At 37.5% G+C, this 19,997-nt stretch overlaps 1 protein-coding gene across 1 annotated transcript; it reads left to right on the forward strand.

Moving 5' to 3' along the window:
- Positions 1-745: 745 nt before the first annotated feature.
- Positions 746-17,423, forward strand: znf326 (zinc finger protein 326). The gene is made up of 13 exons (XM_007887173.2): positions 746-892; positions 3,588-3,644; positions 5,775-5,853; positions 8,604-9,045; positions 12,496-12,667; positions 12,917-12,972; positions 13,188-13,284; positions 13,382-13,496; positions 13,745-13,892; positions 15,482-15,590; positions 15,915-16,045; positions 16,367-16,462; positions 16,554-17,423. Exons 1-13 carry the CDS (start codon positions 877-879, stop codon positions 16,740-16,742), a joined length of 1,707 nt encoding a protein of 568 aa, XP_007885364.1. The 5' UTR covers positions 746-876; the 3' UTR covers positions 16,743-17,423.
- The last annotated feature ends 2,574 nt before the right edge of the window (positions 17,424-19,997 follow it).

Consider the following 19,997-nt stretch of genomic DNA (forward strand, 5'->3'; position numbering starts at 1 on the left):
GGTAAAAGTAGGGCAATTTTTTTGAAAATGAATACACTTCCTGCCTAATGGATTTTCTGAAATGATTTAATTTCCAGAATAAAGACTACACCTAAATATGAGTAATCCTTATCAGCGCAAGACCAGGCTGTGGACCACTTTGTTACACGAACACTAGACTTCTCTAAGGAAGCTTGCAACATTAGAAAATGAACCATTGAACCATTATACGTATTTATTAATTATACAATATTATTTATCATTATACAAAAACAATAATAAATTGGTCATTTTCAATCCACGACTGTTTGTGGGACACTGCTGTGCGCAATTGGCTGCTGCGTTTTGCCCACAAATATACAGTCAATTCACTTTACAGCATATTCTGTGAAGCGCTTTGAGACGTCGAGAAGACGTGAAAAGCGCTATATCAAATGCAATGATTATCATTATTTTCATCTGGCATTCAGGTGATGTGATCCTGAGCAGTTGAATCACTTGGCCCTCACAATCCGAATCAGGTTTCGCCCACAAAACATAACAGTATATCCCGCGAAGCACTTTGTGAGACTCCTCAAAGACCCGATAAGAAGCTCTTAATCAAAACACAAAGATGATTTATTTCTTCGGGGCTGGTGACCCATTAAGCACTGTTCTCTTGTTACAAAGTGAAATTGAGTATTAAACTGCATCCTCAGAGGTAAACCCCCCTTCCCCCCCGCCCCGTGGCTCCTGAGATACAGCAGCCAGTAACGTGTGGCGAAGCTGCCCTTTTATCTCAAGTGCGGTGTGAACGTATCGGGCGGGTGTGGCTTGTTGATAAAAGCGAACGCTGCGCCGGAGGGGGGCGGGAGGGCTCCTACATTTGCGTGACACGGGCAGCGAGCGCCTGTCGACATGGACGGACTTCGAGGTAGGATCTGGGCCTTGGCCCCGTCGCGCTACGGCCGCCGCTACCCCTATTCTTCCTCCTGAAGCCTTATTGTCCAGGCGATGCGGGGAGGGAGGGAGGATTCCCCTCCGTGTCCTATTCCGGCGATTCGGCTCGGACCACAAGCGGGAGGGCGGGCGGGCGGGAAGGCCTCTTCGCCTCGGTTTTTAAGATGCGAGGCCGGGCCTCGGATTACCAGAGCTTGAACGCCTCTGGCGAATGGGCCCTCGATGGATGGGGTTGTTGGTGCGGCGGTGGTGGTGGTGGTGGGAGAGAAGGAGAACAAAAGAGGAGGAGGAGGAGAAGAAGAAAGGCCGTTTTGTGGCGCGCGCTGTCTTGTCTTGACCGGCGGTTTTAATCGCTATAAAATGGCGGCTCGGAGGGCCCGGGTTGTGCGGCGCGGTTTTTATTTGTACACCGCGCGCGAGTGTGTGTGTGTGTGTGAGAGAGAGAGAGACTGAGTTTCGGCCATGCGAGTTGTGGAAAGGAGAGCAATGGTCTGGGAAACAGCAACTCGGAAACCGGGCTATATATATTTGTGTGTGTGTGTGTGGGGGGGGAGTGGGGAGACCGTTGGCGAGAGCGCGCGGAGCCATTTTGAACGATCCGGTATCTCTCCCTGCGGTTTGACGCCGAGGAAGTTCTTGCTTAAGGTCTCCTCGCGGCCGTCGGTCGGCGAAGGAGATCGTGGTAATGGAAAACGTGACGCTGAAGGTTAACCGTTTTAAATAGGGAGAGGGGAGGGAGGGGGTGAGAGAGAGGGGGGGTGACGGTTAAGACTCGGGGACGGGATCCATGTCGCCACCGGAAACCGGTTCAGTCACTTCATTTACTGTGACTTTTTTTGGGGGGGGAAACGCCTGCGGTCTTTTGGGGATTTTTATCTGATGATAGAACTGCATTTGCAACCAGTCTCTCCCCCCCCCCCCCCACCCCCACCACCTCCCCCCCCACCACCACCCAAAGAAAAAAAATAAACAGTGTGAGAGAAATAGCTTAAACGTAGAGGATAAAACTTCCATTGTTACTGTATTTCTACCCCCAAAAAAAGAGAGCACCACCTCGTGAATAAATGCAGGACAAGGCTCTCCAGGTTCTTCTACTTACCATCACCACCACCACCACCAATCTCTTAAAGTGTCGTCAAAACATTTCTTTCTGTCCCTCACAAAAGCCATTTTCATCGGTCTGTCTGTCTGGCCCCTGTAAGGAAAGGACACTTGCAAAATTGTTGGGCCGCAATCGGGTCCTTCTAAATCCCTGGATTCTGCTCGTCTTGTTTGACCACATTGCCAACTGATGCTTTTTTTTAAAAAAAAATTAACAGTTGCACAGAAAGAATTTGCATTTCCGTTCCTCCTTACCATATTCAAACATCTCAAAGAGGAATCGCCGTTAAGTATATATAGCCTGTTTTTTTTTTGATCTGTTGAATGGTTGACCAGGGCACCAGCAGGATATCCCCTTTTGAACTGCAGAATGATATTGACTGGTTATCAGGCGTTTACTATATTTATACCTATCCCTGACTCGCAGCTCACTGTTGTGAGTCAGGGATTCTAAGCCGTTTTCCCTTCGAACATCGATGTCTCTACATCCAGCTTCATGTTCGATGCCTGGCCCGCCTCACAGTCTGCTGTTGGGCCTTCAGCCTCTCTGCCCCCCACCACCCACCATGGCACTCCAACCCTTTGCCTCGCTCCCTCCCTTGCCTCCTCCAAGGCCCGTCTCAAGACCCTCTTCTTCAATTGTGCCTTCGATCCCCCTTATATACTCCTGCCCTCCACCCCTCCTGATCCCAACCCCTAGCTCGGGTCCAAACCCCTGACTGTCCAGTGCCTTGCGACATCCTCCTGATGTGAAAGGTGCTATACAGATGTAATTTGTTGTTGGAATGACAAGTTATGAGGAGTTAGGATGGCACTGAAGCAAATTGTAGCAGCCACCATTTTGTCATCCCCAGCTGTGTTGAGATGACTTATCACAAATCAGAGTGAACTTAATACCTCTCGGGTCTCTGGCTGGCTCAGTAACAGACCAGCTGGTTAATGCACTCATTTAGTAATTGGGTAATCACAAAATACTCACGTGCGGCCCATCCTCACCAATACAGTATTGACATCCTTATGTATGCTTTCCTCACTTAGTAAGATACGAGATCCATTATCTCTGTACTTGCAAACCTCCATTCATGAGGTCCTCGTCCTGCATGTGGGGCGGGACTTCCAAGTTCCTCATCCTTGTTTTTCAAAACCCTCCATGGTCTTTCTTCACTCTACCTGCATATTATTAATAAAAACATAAGTCGCTGGGAGCACAAAGGACGAATGGTCATCGACCTGAAACAGTAACTCACTTTCCTCTCTTCATAGATGCTGCCTGGCCTGCTGAGTGTTACCAGCAACTTCTGTTTTTATTTCAGATTTGCAGTGTTTTGCTTTTTGCCTGCATATTATTAAGCCTAATCTGTGCCCTACTTGTGCTCCTTTTCCTTGCTTTAACAACTGTTAATAAAATAAATACATTAGTGTGTTATAATACACTGTTTTCTTCATACGATTTGCAAACTGGCAAATCAATGCAGTGTCAGCAATTTTCTTATTTTTTTAAAAAGAAATGCTGCTGATATTTCATTTTTTGATCGGGCTATATGATCTAAATTTTCATTGATGCACAGGTGGATCTGAATGGTTGGGCAACAACAATTGGAACAGCAGGGACAACTGGAAATCAGGTGGGTGTGAATGAGTGAAAAGAGCAAAGATAGCTTGAAAATGACTTCAACTTTTTACTTCCACTTTTGATCAAACTTGCCAGACGATCATTTTAAGTAACATAGCAGCCATTTTATTTATTTCATTAGTATTCTTTGGGCTGGGTTAAAAGTGTGACCTGTAGTTGCGGTAGCAATTGCACAACCAGTTAATCCAAATTCTTTGTTTTTGTTAATGTTCTCAAATTAATAAAGACAAATTATTTTTCCACTGAGATAACCATCTGAAGCGGAAGTATTGGATCATTTTCCTTGTGAATACCTGATTATTAGTTTTGAACCATTATAATCTTCCAGTGCATCAACTTTATGTGTATGTTGGAAGAGGTCTTTAAGATGAAAAACTTAAGGATACTGTGTTAAAAATACTAATAACAATAGTTATAAAACACTCTAATTTAGTCCTTTTGTTTATCAGCACATAATGTTACATTGTACATTCTAGTGTATTTTGTTAAACAATTTGCATTTTGCTCCCAAATAATAATCCCTCCAAAACCAAAAACAATAATAAATTGGTCATTTTCAATCTACTACTGTTTGCGGGACATTGCTGTGCGCAATTGGCTGCTGTGCGCAATTGGCTGCTGTGCGCAATTGGCTGCTGTGCGCAATTGGCTGCTGCGCTCGCCCACAAATATACAGTCAATTCACTTTACAGTGTGTTCTGTGAAGCGCTTTGGGACGTCCTCCCGACGTGAAAAGCGCTATATCAAATGCAAGGATTATTATTATATTATTATTATGAATTTGAAAAGTACCACAGAGCTGAAAAGAAATAGTGCATGATAGTCATTTGCTCTACAAAATGCTTATAATATAGTTTAACTTCAATTGCTGGTACAATATTGGCTTTAATCTGTTTCCTACAATCCAATAGACAATCTGATAATGAAGGTTTCATAATGAATGGATTCTGAATTTAATAAAGTCAAAGATAGCATGGAGCCCTGTAGCATGGTTTCTGTAATGCTTTGCATGTTAGAAAAGATGGAGTAAGTTTATATGTTTACAAACTGTGCTTGAGGGATAATGTTCGAATTTGTGCTACTTAAAAGTGAAATCTGATGCCAAATACATCCTAAAAGATTTGGTTTTATGTTGTCAATCAGTAATTTTTTAATTACTAGAACTGTATATCTCTAGGAAATTATAAGTGGTGAAAAATTGCCTAGTGGGAGAGGGTTAACTTGGGTTTCCTTCATAAAAGGGATAAAATGATTTATAAAACTGATAAATGTGGGAGAGAAAAAAAATACTTGAAGAATGAATGCCAACGTAATCCTGTGAAAACTGAAAATTGCCATCAGGGCTGTTGCAATTCCAGCATATTGAAATCCTGAGTGTTGACAGTCTTGCCAGTAAAATTTAAATTTTCATAGGCAAGTTAAATTTTCATAAGCAAGTGAAAATCCAGTCTAGATGTGCAGTACAATTAAGTGTCAGCCCAGGAGCTTGGGTGCATCTCTTTGCAGACCACTAAAACTGAATTTAATATCTTGAAATCTCCCAGGGATTCCTGATGATTATCATATCTTGTGAAGATGTGAAACTTTGAAGTTTGTCCTGAAGCACTGTTTCCCTATTTTCTACAGCAGTCTGGGTCTTAATTACTATATGTTTTTCAATTGGAGGACATACTGTAAATCCCCAACTCCCTTCTTAGCAGCAAATGAATTTCCTGGAATGAATAGCTTAAGCAGTAATTTATGACTGAATCTGTTGAGTACAATTATTTGTGACTGTTGGAGTAGGCAAATTTTAAACAAATCAAAAGCCTAGTTCACTCTCTGCCATAAGGTCTTTCTCTGCCATAAGGTCTTGAGGAAAGGATATTCACTATAATGGAGAATATTGATGGTAAGTCTTGTAATTTTCCATCACAATGAGCTTGACCCAGGATCTTTACTTTTAGGAAGCCGGTTATGATTTTTGTTGTTGGAAGGGTTTGTACAATTCATTGTGGAATATGAATGGAGAATTTGAACAGTGAGTGATTTGATTGCCCTCACTAGTTCTTGAAGAAAAATTAAAATTTTGTTTTAGTTGCTTTGCTGAAGAGGCATTAATTTCACTTTTTCTTTCCTCAAGGGATATGTGATGACTATGACCACGGCAATTATGGAAATTCCAGGTCTTTCCTGGATCCTTATTCAAGTAGGAGTGAAAGGTAGGTGATGTAAGCTTATTTACCGATTGATGCCTTTCTTAACAGTTATTTATAATATATTTTAATCTGATTTTAAAAGAACAAGTGTTTGGCAAACTAATGCATTGTTTTCATAAGGACTCGGATCAGTTTAGCGTGAGAAGACAGGCTCTCTTGAAACAATTTACTTCCCTGTACATTTTTAGATAAGTAAGTTATGCTTAAGTTATGCTTTCTTCCTTTGTAGTTTATTGCTATAAGTGATTCCTATCACAGAAGGTTCCTAATTACCTTTTAATATTGTTTTGGGTTCCACTACTATAGCAAAAAAGGAGGTTTTGATTATTTTTACTGTCCTTTCAAGCTGTAGAGTATTTTCAATTTGCAGGCTTTTATCCAAACCACAACAGCATTCAAAAGAACCCCACCAAAACTGTGGGTATAGTTAAATAAAAATTGGTAGTATATATAGCAACAGGAATAATCTGTGTCAGCCGTGAGTTTTAATTATCCAAACTTAGGTGGTAATCATTAAAATTCATCAATAAATAAAATGGTCATTTTCAATGAGGTTAGAGGTTTTAAAAAAGACTGTTGGAAACATCTTAGATGGGATTAACACGCAGTGTCAGTCCTGAGTATCATGGGACTCTGAGCAGAATTTATTAAAGAGGACAAGTTCCTTCCTATGGTCTCTTCCCCCCCCTCCCCCCGACGCAAGTGCCTTTGCATTTTACTTTTTGTGGGATAATGGGGAACACTTTCTTTTTTTAAAAAAGGTAAGTAGATTTGAACACTGTCATCACTTATAGATCTGGTCTCAAATTTAGTCCAGACAGAAAAATTGTGATTCAGAAGTTCTAAGGGTCTTTCCAAAAAGTTTCATTAGCTTCAGTGCAGTTCCTAGAGGATGAAGGTCTGCAGAATGAAAAATAGTTTACAATTCAACAGCAATCGGTACTAAATCAACAATCTCATGTAAATAGATGGAATGGCATGTGGGAAGTGGAAACATTCAATTTGGTGTAGTTTGTGGTGGTCTGAAGTTGGGCTAAGGCACATTGCTTGGGTGAAGTAGAGAGGTAATCTGTATCTAGCTGTGCCATTCCTGACTTTATGTTGCTTGATGCTGACACCGGGTTGACAAATTTGAATGTTCCATTTACCAGCACCGTGATTTATTACTTAATCAGAACCAACTTTTGTGTGTGTTGGGTGGAGAGGAGGGTCAAAATGACCATATCGCAGCACTTGCTCCTCATAAACCAAATCTAAAATACTGCCTGCTCATAAAATGAGACATAATTTTGCATGCATGAACGCTGGATATTTGGGAGTAAGCAATATTAAACTTCCATATTTGCTGTCTGTGTTCAAATCCAGCTCAGACAGGCAATGATAGTCTCTTCTGCCTGTTAAATGTTTAATGTCCTAAATAGAGTGATATTTGGCTATTTTAATCCTGTTCTCAATTACAACACAGAACTACCTGAAAATCTGGGTCAAGTTTATTACACTCATTCAGTGACCAAAAGGATAAAGTGTGGAAATAGAAGTGTTACATTGTAAACTCTTGTATGATTGGGATCCATGCAGTTTTGATTGTACTCAAAATTTGAGAGTACGAAAGTTTTTACAACACGGTGCAAAGAACAAAGTCTTTCATTGTCCCAACATCATCTTCCATCCTAGATTCGTGCACACTTGCACACCATTTGTTTACTGATTATGGAAGTGTTTAATTCCAATACCTTATTTATCCTAATTAACAATTGGTTGTGTAATTTCATGAAGATAAGTATCGCTATTTTATGTTTAAATGTGAAGGATATGTAGACTGTGAGAGTAAAACATTTTTTATAAGAGCACATATTCAGATGTGAAGTCAGAGGACAAATGAGTTGTTTAGAACATTCAGCTGAAGAAAATGCATCTATAGGAAATCAATATTTGTGTATAGTTGAAAAATATTACTCCACATTGACCAATGGAGTGAAACCAGTTTCAACTCCCCAAAGATATGTCAACATATCCATTACACTTAAACATACTATTTTTCCATTAACATCTTTAAACTGTGGGAATGTCAAAGTATCCTGTTCATAAACATTTTCCAGAGTTTGTTAACAATTTACTGTATAAAGTTTTGAGTTGTAGAAAGCTTTCATTTTAAATAGTTATGGATATGAAAACTAATTGGGCTAATGTTTACACTTGTTCAGCGAGCAATTAAAGTTAATTTTTAAGATTTAAAATGTTCTTAACCCAAATATTAGCATAAACTTTCACATGGAGTTCAAATATGGAACAAAATGAATGTTGATAGTTGAGAGTATACTTCCTAATTCTAGGTAAGTTTTAATATTTTAATGAATGCTTAACACTGTAAATAAGTTTTCATTCTCGTTTTTGTGTATTTACAAATTCAATACAAAGTGGTTTCTTCTATATTTAAGGAACAGATTAATTTGAAGAAACATTTATGAATCTTGTAAATATTGAGACTTCTTCCCACACAAGTCTTTGTAAAATATCACTACTACCTTTTGTTGAGTTTGAAAGCTTATTTTCATTGGCAGCATATTTAATAATATTTTAATAGAAACATAATGCTATGTAAAGTTTATATACAAACATAAACAAGAGTATATACCTACGAAAAAGGGAATGAACATTTGAACCCTTTTTAGCAGGTAAACCATGTTTTGTTCTGGTTTTTATTGTATGTCACTGGTAACTTTACCGGTTTCCTTACTGTGCAATTTTTCCAGGTATGGGCCTTATGAGTCGCATGACTCCAGGTCTTCTCTGGATGGCCGTGATCTGTATAGATCTGGCTACGATTTACATGAACCAGGACGAGGTCGCTATGGGGATAGCTATGCTGATCGATCCGAGAGCTCCTACAGGAATTTCGGTGATCAATACCTTGACCCTTATGAAGGTAGAAGCCAGAGCCGGTTATATGATAATGGCAGGTCTAACTGGGATGACACCTACACACATTCGAGTTCAATGCCTAGGGGATGGGCTGATTCGGATACAGGAAGAGGAAATTACTCTTCCTACAGCAGCTTTTCTTCACTCCTTTCGAAGCCTTCATCTGTAGGCTCTCGGGGGAGGGGAATGCTTGCTTATGGTGGAAACGAGTACGGAGGCGGAACCCATTCGATTCTGGGAGGACAAGGCGGAGGCAGAGGCCGAGGCAGAGAAGTAAGTACAGAATCTTTCAGATTCTATTCCCTTGTCACCTTTTTTAAAGGTTACACAATTATCTTTCTGGCCACTAGCATTCTTTTGCTAGTGGGGGAAATAAACTGTTATCCATTGAAACAAAATGTTAGTATAGTATATAAATGTTTACTACCAAATCACCAACTGTGCGCATTTGTTAACTTGGGTGTTAATTTTGGACCCCATTTTAAAATAGTTAAATTACTTGAATTAATTATATTTTAAAACTAGTTTTACCTCCTCCCATATCCTCATGAAAACTCTCCTAGCATTTTTTCAGAATGCGATATTCAGTGATTTTCATTGTGGAAAAAGTAAAACATGCCTTAATTGGATTGTGATGGAAGTCAACAGCACAGTCGTATCTATCCAATGCAAATATGGCATCTCTTGAGCACAAACATGGGGCAATTTACTAGGATTCTGGGGTTAAAGCTGGATTCCTGGAGGCAAGTCGGTGTGCTGGTTGTTCTGTGCAATTTTATCTATTCAACTTTGGTTTTGGCAGCTTGGAATTTTGGATCTTGTGCTGGAACCACAGCATGATATTTCCATGTGTTCCTCAGTGTCTACACCAATAGAGTACACGGAGTGCTATTTTTGATTTCAATATGTGGATCACAAGGTTTGATATTCTTGGATGAACGTTGCTCAAGTTAGGCATTCGAATGCATTCTTTTGAGCAAGTATACTCCCAGTGTGTTCAGTGAAGTAGCACTTTTGCAGTGTTTGTTCTGCTCAGGTGCTTAAATAAATTCTAAGGAAAGGTATTGTACTTGTGTGAAATTGAAAGCCAGATGTAAACCCATAACATGCAATTACTTCAGATGGAATTTAATATGACATCAAATTAATTGAATGAGTAGATCCACTTTTTCTTATACAAAACAACTCCTGATAACTCGACCCTGGTTTAGCTTGTCCCTACCACTTAAGTCATCGGGCTGTCAATATCCTGGCTTCATTTATTTATATATTTATACACATGCCTAACTTGCCACTCCAGATAACTCATCACTGAGCCCTTTTTTCTTGGAGTGACGAGTTATCAGGAGTTAGGTCAATTAGACCAAGTAAGTATTCTTTGAATCTTAAAATGTGACTTTCATTCTAGGGAGAGGGTATGGACTAATAATTACAGTGAAAATCAATGGAAGAAAAATGCTACTTTTTTAAAAAAATTCCACATAGATCTACCTAAAGGTGTATTAGAATTTTAAGATATCCCTTTCTGCAGAATGAAAAAAATGGAACATTTTAGATGTAGGAGAAATACACCGTTGGCTCAAAACAAAAAACCTAAGAAGTTTAATGATGTAGTAGTAATAATAATCCTTTCATTTGATCTAGCGCCTTTCATACTGGGAGGATGTTTTGGAAGTGCTTCACGGGATTTACTGTGAAGTGTAGTGACTGTACATTTTGTAGGTGAAGCTGTTGGTATGCTTATACTTTGGTTACAAATATCATGTTTATTATTAGTTTATATACAATGTTGCAAATTTATTAAATATATAAATTCTCCAAACATGAAATGTTTTCCCATTGCCAAAGTTAATAGGGTAAATCTTAGTTATTAAGAGAAATTATGTGTCTTCTGTACCATACATCTTTTTATATTACAAGACATGTACTACACCACTGGCATGATTAATTGTGCTTGTGTAAGAGACGAGTACAAATACTGTCATGTTACAATAATAAAGCTGCACAGGTAGCATCTGAGGGGGAAAAAGCTATTGGGATTTTTAAAGACCTTTATTTGGTTCCATCGTTGAACTATCCTACTTTAGTGAAGCTTGAGAAGAATCCTGACCTCAGTTATTATCTTTAAAATTCCCAGCATAAATCTTTCAATATTTTATAGCGGCACAGCCTTGTCTCCATTCTGTTGTTATTCTCCCTGCATTAGATACAAGTTCAGATTTTTGCCTCGGAACATAGAAGCAGAATTAACATGTCACTAATGCTTATTTAAAAGCATGCTATAATTGTGTGCGAGATTTTTAAAATGTACTGTTATATATTTTGTGACTGATGTTTTAATTTTTTTTGTTTCCCCCTTGTTGCAAACAGAATGGCCTTAATTGCATACAGATTAATAATCTCGTCACATTTCTAAATTCTGAGTAATTTGGATCTAGTTCTGAGTTTCCAATGCATGCAAGTTAATTAATGCTAGAATATTGTCTTGTGTTAGTAAGTGGATTTGGTATTCAATTAAGAAAATGTGGAATGAGAAAAAATATTAGACTCATCAAACTCGCTTTTTCCACAGCCACGCAAAACTTACCTTATCGTGGAGTTCACCTTACTACTTCTACCTCGTGGAGAAAGTAGATATATAAGAACCCTATTATAATTTCTTTCACCCCTCACCCAATGTAGCATATCTTTATATGACTGGGATCCACTGGACCTGCTCTCAACAGGTGTTTTCCCATCCTAAAAAAAAGCCAACTTCTAGTTTGTCAATTTGCTGCTAACATCACTTCCTATATAATGTGTCACTTCTTACCAATAAATCAATTGGAAGTATGTTTGCAAGAAAATGCCAATGATTTGTCTTTGCATTTATGTGCATTGAATTTGACTGCAGTTTCAATTGTATCTGTACAAAAAAACTGCAGTACATTTGTCAGGCTGTATTTTTATCTTGTGTTTGGGGAAGACTAATTTTGACAAAAATTTGGGGGAAAATTTCACGTGTGTTCAAAGATAACTACATTTGGACAATTTTTTCAGTTTACAAGGTATAATTGCTTACATTTGGATTGAAGATGTGACTCTCAAAACCATGTCTGTTTTTCAAAGTCATCAAATTAATACCAAAAGGTACTTTAGTAATGCTTCTGAGGTCTTAAATTGGTGGCTTGATTTGAAATCCTAATTTTGATTAAACGAGTGCTATTAAGTGAGCACAAAATAACAAACTTGTTTATCATAACTACCTTCAGTTCTCATTTAAGAGAGCCTTTTAAAGGCCTAAGTTTGAAATGCAGTTCAAGATTAAATAATTATGAAGATATTAAGATAGTTGATTATTGCAAAAGGGTAACTAAATTATTTGTATTGTGGATTCAAATGTTCTATGTTGCTGAGAGGCAAAGAGCTTACTGATGGGAAGAAAGTATTTTATGTCTAAATAACCATGGATTTCAGAGAAAATATGCGTGCAAGATATTTTTATGGAGGGAAATTTGGAATTTTCAATAGTGTCAATAAAGTCCGACTTATAAATATTGATTCACAGTTGATCTGGTTGCCTTTTGAGAAGTGACATTTTTTAATTTAGAGGGCTATTTGTGCAGCTCAAAAGTGTAATTCATGCACTTTAGCAACGTTGGCTTGTGCATTCTGTAAAATAAAATGTTTTCTGCATGGGGCCATTGTAGTAATACTTTTGTCTGGTTTTAAAATACATTACAGCTGCCAGACTATGGTGTATTCTCAAGGCATGGGGGTGGTATGTCATTTAACCGAGGTGGGTCTGCAAAGAACGCTGGAAGAGGCATGAAGAGAAAGGTATTGCAGCCCAACAAAGCTGCAGTAAACAAGAAGCAGAAAGTGACAGTTGCTGAAAAGGCTGCAAAAGTAATTGGTAAGTATATCCAATACAATTTGCTTTTAATATAGTGTTGTTTGGAGGATGTCTCAAAAAGAGCTTTTCTGGTCACTTCCAACACTGCACTGGCGTATTGGAATCGAATATATGGGTTCCAAGTCCTGATGTGGGACTTGAACCGACAACTTTCTGGCTCCCAAGGTGAGGGTGCTACCAATTAAGCCAGGGTGGATAACTATGACTTGCACATTAAAAACTATTGTATCCTTTTTTTATTTATTTCAGCGACAAAGGTGACGACACAAAGCAGCACTGCAGTGACTGCGGCATCAAAGACCCAGGTATTCATTCTTAGACTGAGCATAAATTGCCAATGGTCAAATTGAGCACATGCTTATTTTACTTTAATGTGCCTACATTTATACTAAATTGGTAAGTCTTCTATCCAGAAACCAAAAGGGCATGTGATACCGTAATTTGAAAAGAGGAACGAAGTTCAGCAGGTACTTCATGACTCCCATTGTCTCTAGTTAGAATTTGTTTTATTGCTTTTCAGAATGCCACAAATGTCCAGGTAAAAGAAGAAAAGGATGAGGATTTTACAAAAGATGCTTATGAGCCTGATGCATATGAATGCTTTGATAAAAATGAAGGTCAGTAAATTGTGGGTTCTTTCTAGGTATTTTTTTTTTGAAATTACCATTTGACCATGAGAATTGCCATCTGACAGATTAGATTATTCCAATCAAGGTAAAAAGAAAAATGAGGATGAAGATGAAGAAGAGAGAAAAAAACTTGAAGCAAGAAGAGAGAAGCAACGGCGCAGGCGTGAAAAGAATACTGAAAAATATGGAGAAGATTATCGGTGAGTGAAAATGAAGTGTAGACCATTTCGTAGTAGAGGAACTGTAGTAAAACATAGCCCATGAGGGTCTGGATCCAATGTCTTGATGCTGCTTGTTGTTGATAAACGGCAAGATCAATACCAGGTAGTGATTGTTGTGGAATTCACTGCAACAGAGTGTTTCGGAAGCAGAAAGTAGCATTCAGATATTTGAAGCAAAGTACTAGACATTGTAGACTATTCTTGATTTTTAATCTTTTATTTCTTAGGAATGCATTTACATGCTCGCTCTGCAAATTCCGAACCACAGAGCAACAAGAGATTGAAGCTCACCTGGAAACTCCTTACCATAAGGAAACGCTTGAGTATATTGGAAAGAACATTCAGTTTGATAAAGGAGCCGCAGACTTTTTACATGTAGGTTGTGTCTGATTTTATGATTTGTGCTCTGTCTCAGTGATGGAACTTTGAGCTGATGTATTGTAGCAACTGGATATAATTCCACTAGAAGTCCGTGCTATATTCTGGGTTGGATCACTTTAGCTTGCAGTTTGTTCATACAACTTGTAGTGACTGTAGAATTCAAGATTGTAAGTTCAGGTGAGTTATTGCATTTGACTATCCTTGTGATTCATGGTATCAGCTGAAGCTTATGATTAAATTACTTATAATAATTTCTAATTATCCATTTTCTATGTAATGTAGTATTCCTTCAATTATTTTTGCACAAATTTACCTAGATTTCAAGCTTCTTCAGTAGCTGTTTCTCTGTACATTTCTTTTTTGCTCCAAAGTAGTGATGAAGGAAGACTCTGAATACTGAACAGTGCAATTAAGTGATTTTTTTNCAAGATGGTATGCTAATCTCTACAGTAGTTAGCCTGTGGCATTCATACTCATTACTAAACATCCCTAGTTTACTGTGCAAATTGAGCTTGCTGCTAACTAGACTTGATTAGTAATCTGCAGGGTTTATTTTTGCAAAAAATGGGGAAGTTTTTCTTTTGTGAATTAAAAATTTACTGCATGTAATGCTATTAAATCTGCCCTTTTCGTATGAAATGCAAGTTAATGTCCATTGGAAAGTTTAGGTAATTTGTATTATTGTGATTTTAAAAGACTTGGGTTTTGTGTCATCTCAGCTGTTACCATTAGGCATTGCATCCACGTGAGGAAGGTTCAAATCTAATGAATTTTACTGCGTGTGTTGTACTAAATGGTTGGTTCATTGGTTATTTTCTAGATGTAAACTTAAGTTTCCACACAATTAGGTTTACTTGATTTCAACTAAAACCACAATAAGACTGAAAAATGTAAGGTATCGACCTAGTTAGGATCCTCAAGAGTCTGATGATAATACTCTAGACGAGGTTCTTATTTAACTTTTGATATAAACTTAGTAACAAAATAAAGCAAGCTTTTGTACAAGCCTTTAAAAAGAGATAGGTATCTCTGCATCAGTGTATCTTTTCATGATGTGCCACTCAAAAACTATTCTTTTGGGAGGTGGAGATTTAACTGAAAATTCAGGTTGCTCAAGCAACCTGCTATTGTAAGAGGAATTTATTTATAGCAGTAAGCTATGAGGATCAACAATAATTGTCTCTCTCTCTCCCCTGCTTGTGGTTAAAACAATTGACGTTTACTTGTTGACTGAACCTGCAGTATTTCACAATAGATTATTGAGCGAATGAGATGGATCATATGAGCATTTGGACAAATTTAGAAAAGTGGCACAAAATTAACTGAATTAAAATCTGTAAAATTTAAACCACGATCAGGAGGAATTACAAAAACTATTCTAATTTTCAGGTTGACTGTAAACCCATTTATTTGTTCAATTAGATTAGATGCGTAATCCTTTCCTGATATTCAATTAATCTCTAATCTACTCTTTAAATACTAAATACTATTACAGACTAATTTGCTTTCTTTTCAAAGCATACTGTGGAAGTTTTTGTAGCTTTTAGTAAGGTTTCTAAACATGTCAAAACGTCATTGTTTAGGCATCTATGGTCAACAAAAATAAGAAGATCGCTGCCCGTAAACAACAGCAGCAACAACAACAAGAACAGAAAGAACAAGTACAGAAGCCCTCAAAGGATGTTCTGACGGGTAGGTTATGTTTCTATGAATACAGTTAAACTATGTATGAGGTATTGGTACACCTACATTTTGATATTCTTATTTAGTGCCATTGTATTAATTCTGCTGATTACTTGAAAAAATAGAAACTAGTAGATAAGACAGAGGTTAATTGTTTTAAAGCCTCACTTCTATATCCTAAAACGTTTTAAGTTACTTATTTTGATGAACCCAGTGGAGATGATAAAACATAATGGCCTCATTATATGCTGAAAGTTAATGTTTAATGGAAATAATTATAAACAATAGTATAGTAGCTTATAGTTATTAATGTTTGTTTTCTTTGGAAATAAGGAGTCACATCGGATGACCAAATGAAAAGGGTTGAAGCTGTTCAGTGTGCAGTGTGTAACACCTACATCCCTTTCTTATTCCACTCTGTGCAACAACATTTGAAATCGAATGAGCATATAAATAGCAAGAAGGTATGTTTGATGCTTGTGTTTATTTACAAATATGATTTCTGTTTGGAAAAGTTTCAATTTGCAGCTCATGACTGAATTTGAACTGGATTGTTTTCACTAAACATGAACACATTAATTACCACAATGTGTTTAAAACTGAATTTGAACTGAATTTGCTAATGTGAAGATCACGGTGCGTTACATTAGCTTTCACATTATTACTAATACCGGGCCTATGTGCTTGTTTCTACCAAAGCAGTTATAAATGAGAGAATAACAATGAGACTTAAAATGCAGGTAGAGTCTGTGCCATTGAAGGAGTTTTTTGTTTGTTTCTTTAAGAATTACCATGACCAGGTCAGAAGGGAGAGTCTGTTGACAGCCAGCAGCATGCTGAACAACCCGACTGTAAAAGCTAAATTTGACCTGTTCTTAAAGGTAAGAGATATTTTACACCACTAAAGTGTATTTACAGGATGTGATTTGATATACCGTGATAATATTCACTTGTTTTTCCACTTGTACACAGGGTGAAAATCCCTTTGAAACTATTAATCAGGAGCAAGAACAGGAGCAAGAACTGGAACAGGAGCAGTCACAGCAACAAGAAGAGCCACTGGAAGAGGAAGATGAAATAGAGAAGGAGCAAGAACAGGAACAAGAAGTTGAAGAAAAAGATGGTGTGGCAGATGAATCAAATGATCCAAGCAGTCAATAGTATCTTCAGAATGGGCGTTTAATTTCATAAATTGTGAATCTGTAAAAAATGCATCATAAGGTAGTAAGACCCCGTTTGTTTTGCAACGCTGCACCAATACTGTTGTGTAATTATTAATATTTCAAGGCTGATTGTCATCAAATTGCTTTTTATGCTGTCTTTCTCCATCAGTGTTTATCTTTTGAAAACAAATTTAGTGATTGCTCTCCATGAATAACCATGTATTAAACAAAATTATTAAAAAAAAGTTAACTCAAAGTTGAAAGACAACTTGGAAAAAGAACTATGTTAAGTGATGAATAATCTAGATGGGAAGGAATAGTGGTGAGACATGTGTGCAGCTAGGTATTTTGGATCCTTTATGCTGAAAGGGCAATGTTTGCTGATTTTTTTTAAATAAAATCACTTCATTTTATCCATTCTAATATAAGTACTTTTTAGGATTTGGTAGTAATTACTTTGTGCATAGTTTAGTAATGTGAGGAACGTATTGTAGTTTTACTTATCAACTTATGTCAGAACTCGTTTGGCAATTGAATCCTGGTTCACATTGCAAGTTCTTGCTTGTTACTTGTTTAAGCTACTGTAAAGTCAGTCTGCCTTGATCATCTCTTCATTGATGTTCACCTGTATTCCTTTGTAAGTGCTATCAATGGCAATAAAGGATTTTACATACGTAAACTATGTATTTAACTGTCTGTTTCATGAACAAGTAAACTGCATAGTTCATTTGTTATTTACATATTGGTCAGCGAGGCAAATATTACTTGTATATCCAATGTTAAAATAGAAATATGGGAATAAAAGTTTATTCACTTTGACACAGCATTTTCTATATACACACGGGTGTCTATTTCTGCAGATGGTGACCCCAACAGCTACCATAAGGTGCTTAATTGGTGCAGTTCTGTTTCTGCAGGGTTTGCCAACTACTGTTTCGGTCTGAAATCCCTTCACTTACGATTCTAGAAGGATTGCATTTTATGCTACCGATGATTTCTAAATTGCCACCAGCTACCTTCTGCTTCATTTTGAAAAAGAATGAAATATTGATTATGTCTAGCCCTTTCATGTTTTTGCAGCAGGTAATAGGTGCACTATTATTGTGATTAAACTCCAGTAATGCACTGTTTAAGCAGAGTTGCTTATTTTTGTTTGCAATTTGAGATTAAACTCTTTACATTTTGTTTCCATACAATATTATTATTATTATTATTAATACACTCTAGGTGCTAAGGTTTGAAATGTGTTTAAAGAGTCAGTTGTAACTAAGTTGTATTTTAATACTATTAAAAAATTGAAAAGTTGACTGAAGTTATTTTTAAAATATTTCTGGCTGATGTAAATTTGTTCGAATCAACAAACATAATGTGAGTGGTATCTTTTTAAAAATGCTTTTCCTAAATGTTCTCCTTGCTCTTGATCCAGTGACACGCTGAGATATGGTTCAATGGGAATCTATCTGCTATACAAACTGCTCAACTACTGCATAATGTTACACATAGAAAGCAGATCAGAGTGTATTTTGTTCCCAAAATAGTACATTTGTCTGTGGCCTTAAGTAGGCACGCGTCTTCTTCCACAACGCCCTTGGGAAGTATAAAGGCTGGTTTGTGCTCTCAACACCTGATACAGAACCTCCCTCATATATGAATCGCCTCCAGGCAGGCCCCGTAGAGTATGTCAAAGGGTCTTCCAACAATTCAGCAGCAGATTGTAGACTCACCTCTGGGTGAATATGTATTATATATTCCCTACTGCCTTATCAGTGCCCTCAAAAATACTAATTGACCTGCATGGAGATGGAAAAACTCATCTCGGGAGACAAACATGGTTTCAGGCTTGTGTGGCAGAAATGTGTGAAACATCACAGCAAATGTTATTTTGAAGGTACTTTTTCTAAAACAAAAGCTGGTTAACTGGGATTATCATTCATTGCATAAGACTTTCCATGTGATTCTTGATGATGGGCAGTATTTTTATTGCTCTTCAGAATACTAATCTAAAATTAGGAACTACATCTCACCTTTGAGATCAATATAACTTTTTCAATATTGAGCAGCACTGGTTGAAATCAGGCACATTCAGACTATATCTGCGATTTCATCTTGCAGAAATCTTCAGGCCCTCTTGGTGACATTTTTGATGTCGAGAACAACTCGGGTGTTAACCCTCACCATTGTTCAGATTCATTGCTATTATCACGTCTTGGTATGACAAAGCTTGGGACAGTTTTTGCATGCCATCCCCAAAAATGAGCAAATGTGCATCTCAATTAAGGGGTAACTGTTCCCAATTTTTGTTCACCCAATCAGAGTGAACAAGCGGTGCACTTTCAATAAGTCACTGGACATTTGCTTATTACATAGAACTGAAACAGTAAGTAAAACTATAAGATTATTTTCTTCAGAATTATCTAGCAATACTCCACAAAGGTGTTAGAGGACATGGATTGTTATATAAAATGGGTCTTGAGTTAACAAAGGAAAGGCTGGGGATGACCAATGAATTAAAAGGTTGGGGAATGAGAACCAGTTTGTGGACTGCAGCGAAATTAACTACGGTTTGGAGCTGAACAACTTAAATGGAAGCCTATTGAAACCAAACGGCAACACTTATTAACAGTGCATATTTTTAATTGCCAGAGTTATCCAGTCTCTCTGGTAAGATCTATGAGAGCTGAGTGGACCTCATTTGAATATAATGAGGAGCCCTTGAATTAACATTTGACCTTCTTGCCCTTAATACCACCAAAAAATAATAATGTGGTACCAGTCATAATAATCCTTGCATTTGATACTGTTTGTATGTCTCCTGTTGATTTAATTAGATTTAATTGGAAATCGGGGCAGGTGAAGTATGATTCTAGAGAACCAGCCGGACAGGTAGACAAGCCAAAGAGCTTGCTCTTGTTAAACCAGTGAAGCCTAGGATTCCTGACAATTAAGCATCCCATAAGGACCATGTACTTATTATTGCAGTAGTTCAGAGTTTCCTGCACCAAATTAGTTCCAGTAGCCACTCACATTCCAGGAAGCCCAACATCAGCAGGTGCAAGGTTTTTGTTTTAATGAGGAAAGGAAATGGACTTGTAGCTCTTTAATTTCAGTAAATAACAGCAGTATCAAAAATTGTATCAAATAATATAAGCCGTGCTGATTTGAATCAGTGTTATGGTTTCAAGTTCAGTTTCAATAGATGTTAGTTTTATTATAGTGACAGTTTGCAACAATTCGTTGATATTTATATTTCTGA

Source organism: Callorhinchus milii, unplaced genomic scaffold, assembly GCF_018977255.1.
Source record: "Callorhinchus milii isolate IMCB2004 unplaced genomic scaffold, IMCB_Cmil_1.0 Scaffold5, whole genome shotgun sequence".
In the NCBI taxonomy this organism is placed as follows: domain Eukaryota; kingdom Metazoa; phylum Chordata; class Chondrichthyes; order Chimaeriformes; family Callorhinchidae; genus Callorhinchus; species Callorhinchus milii.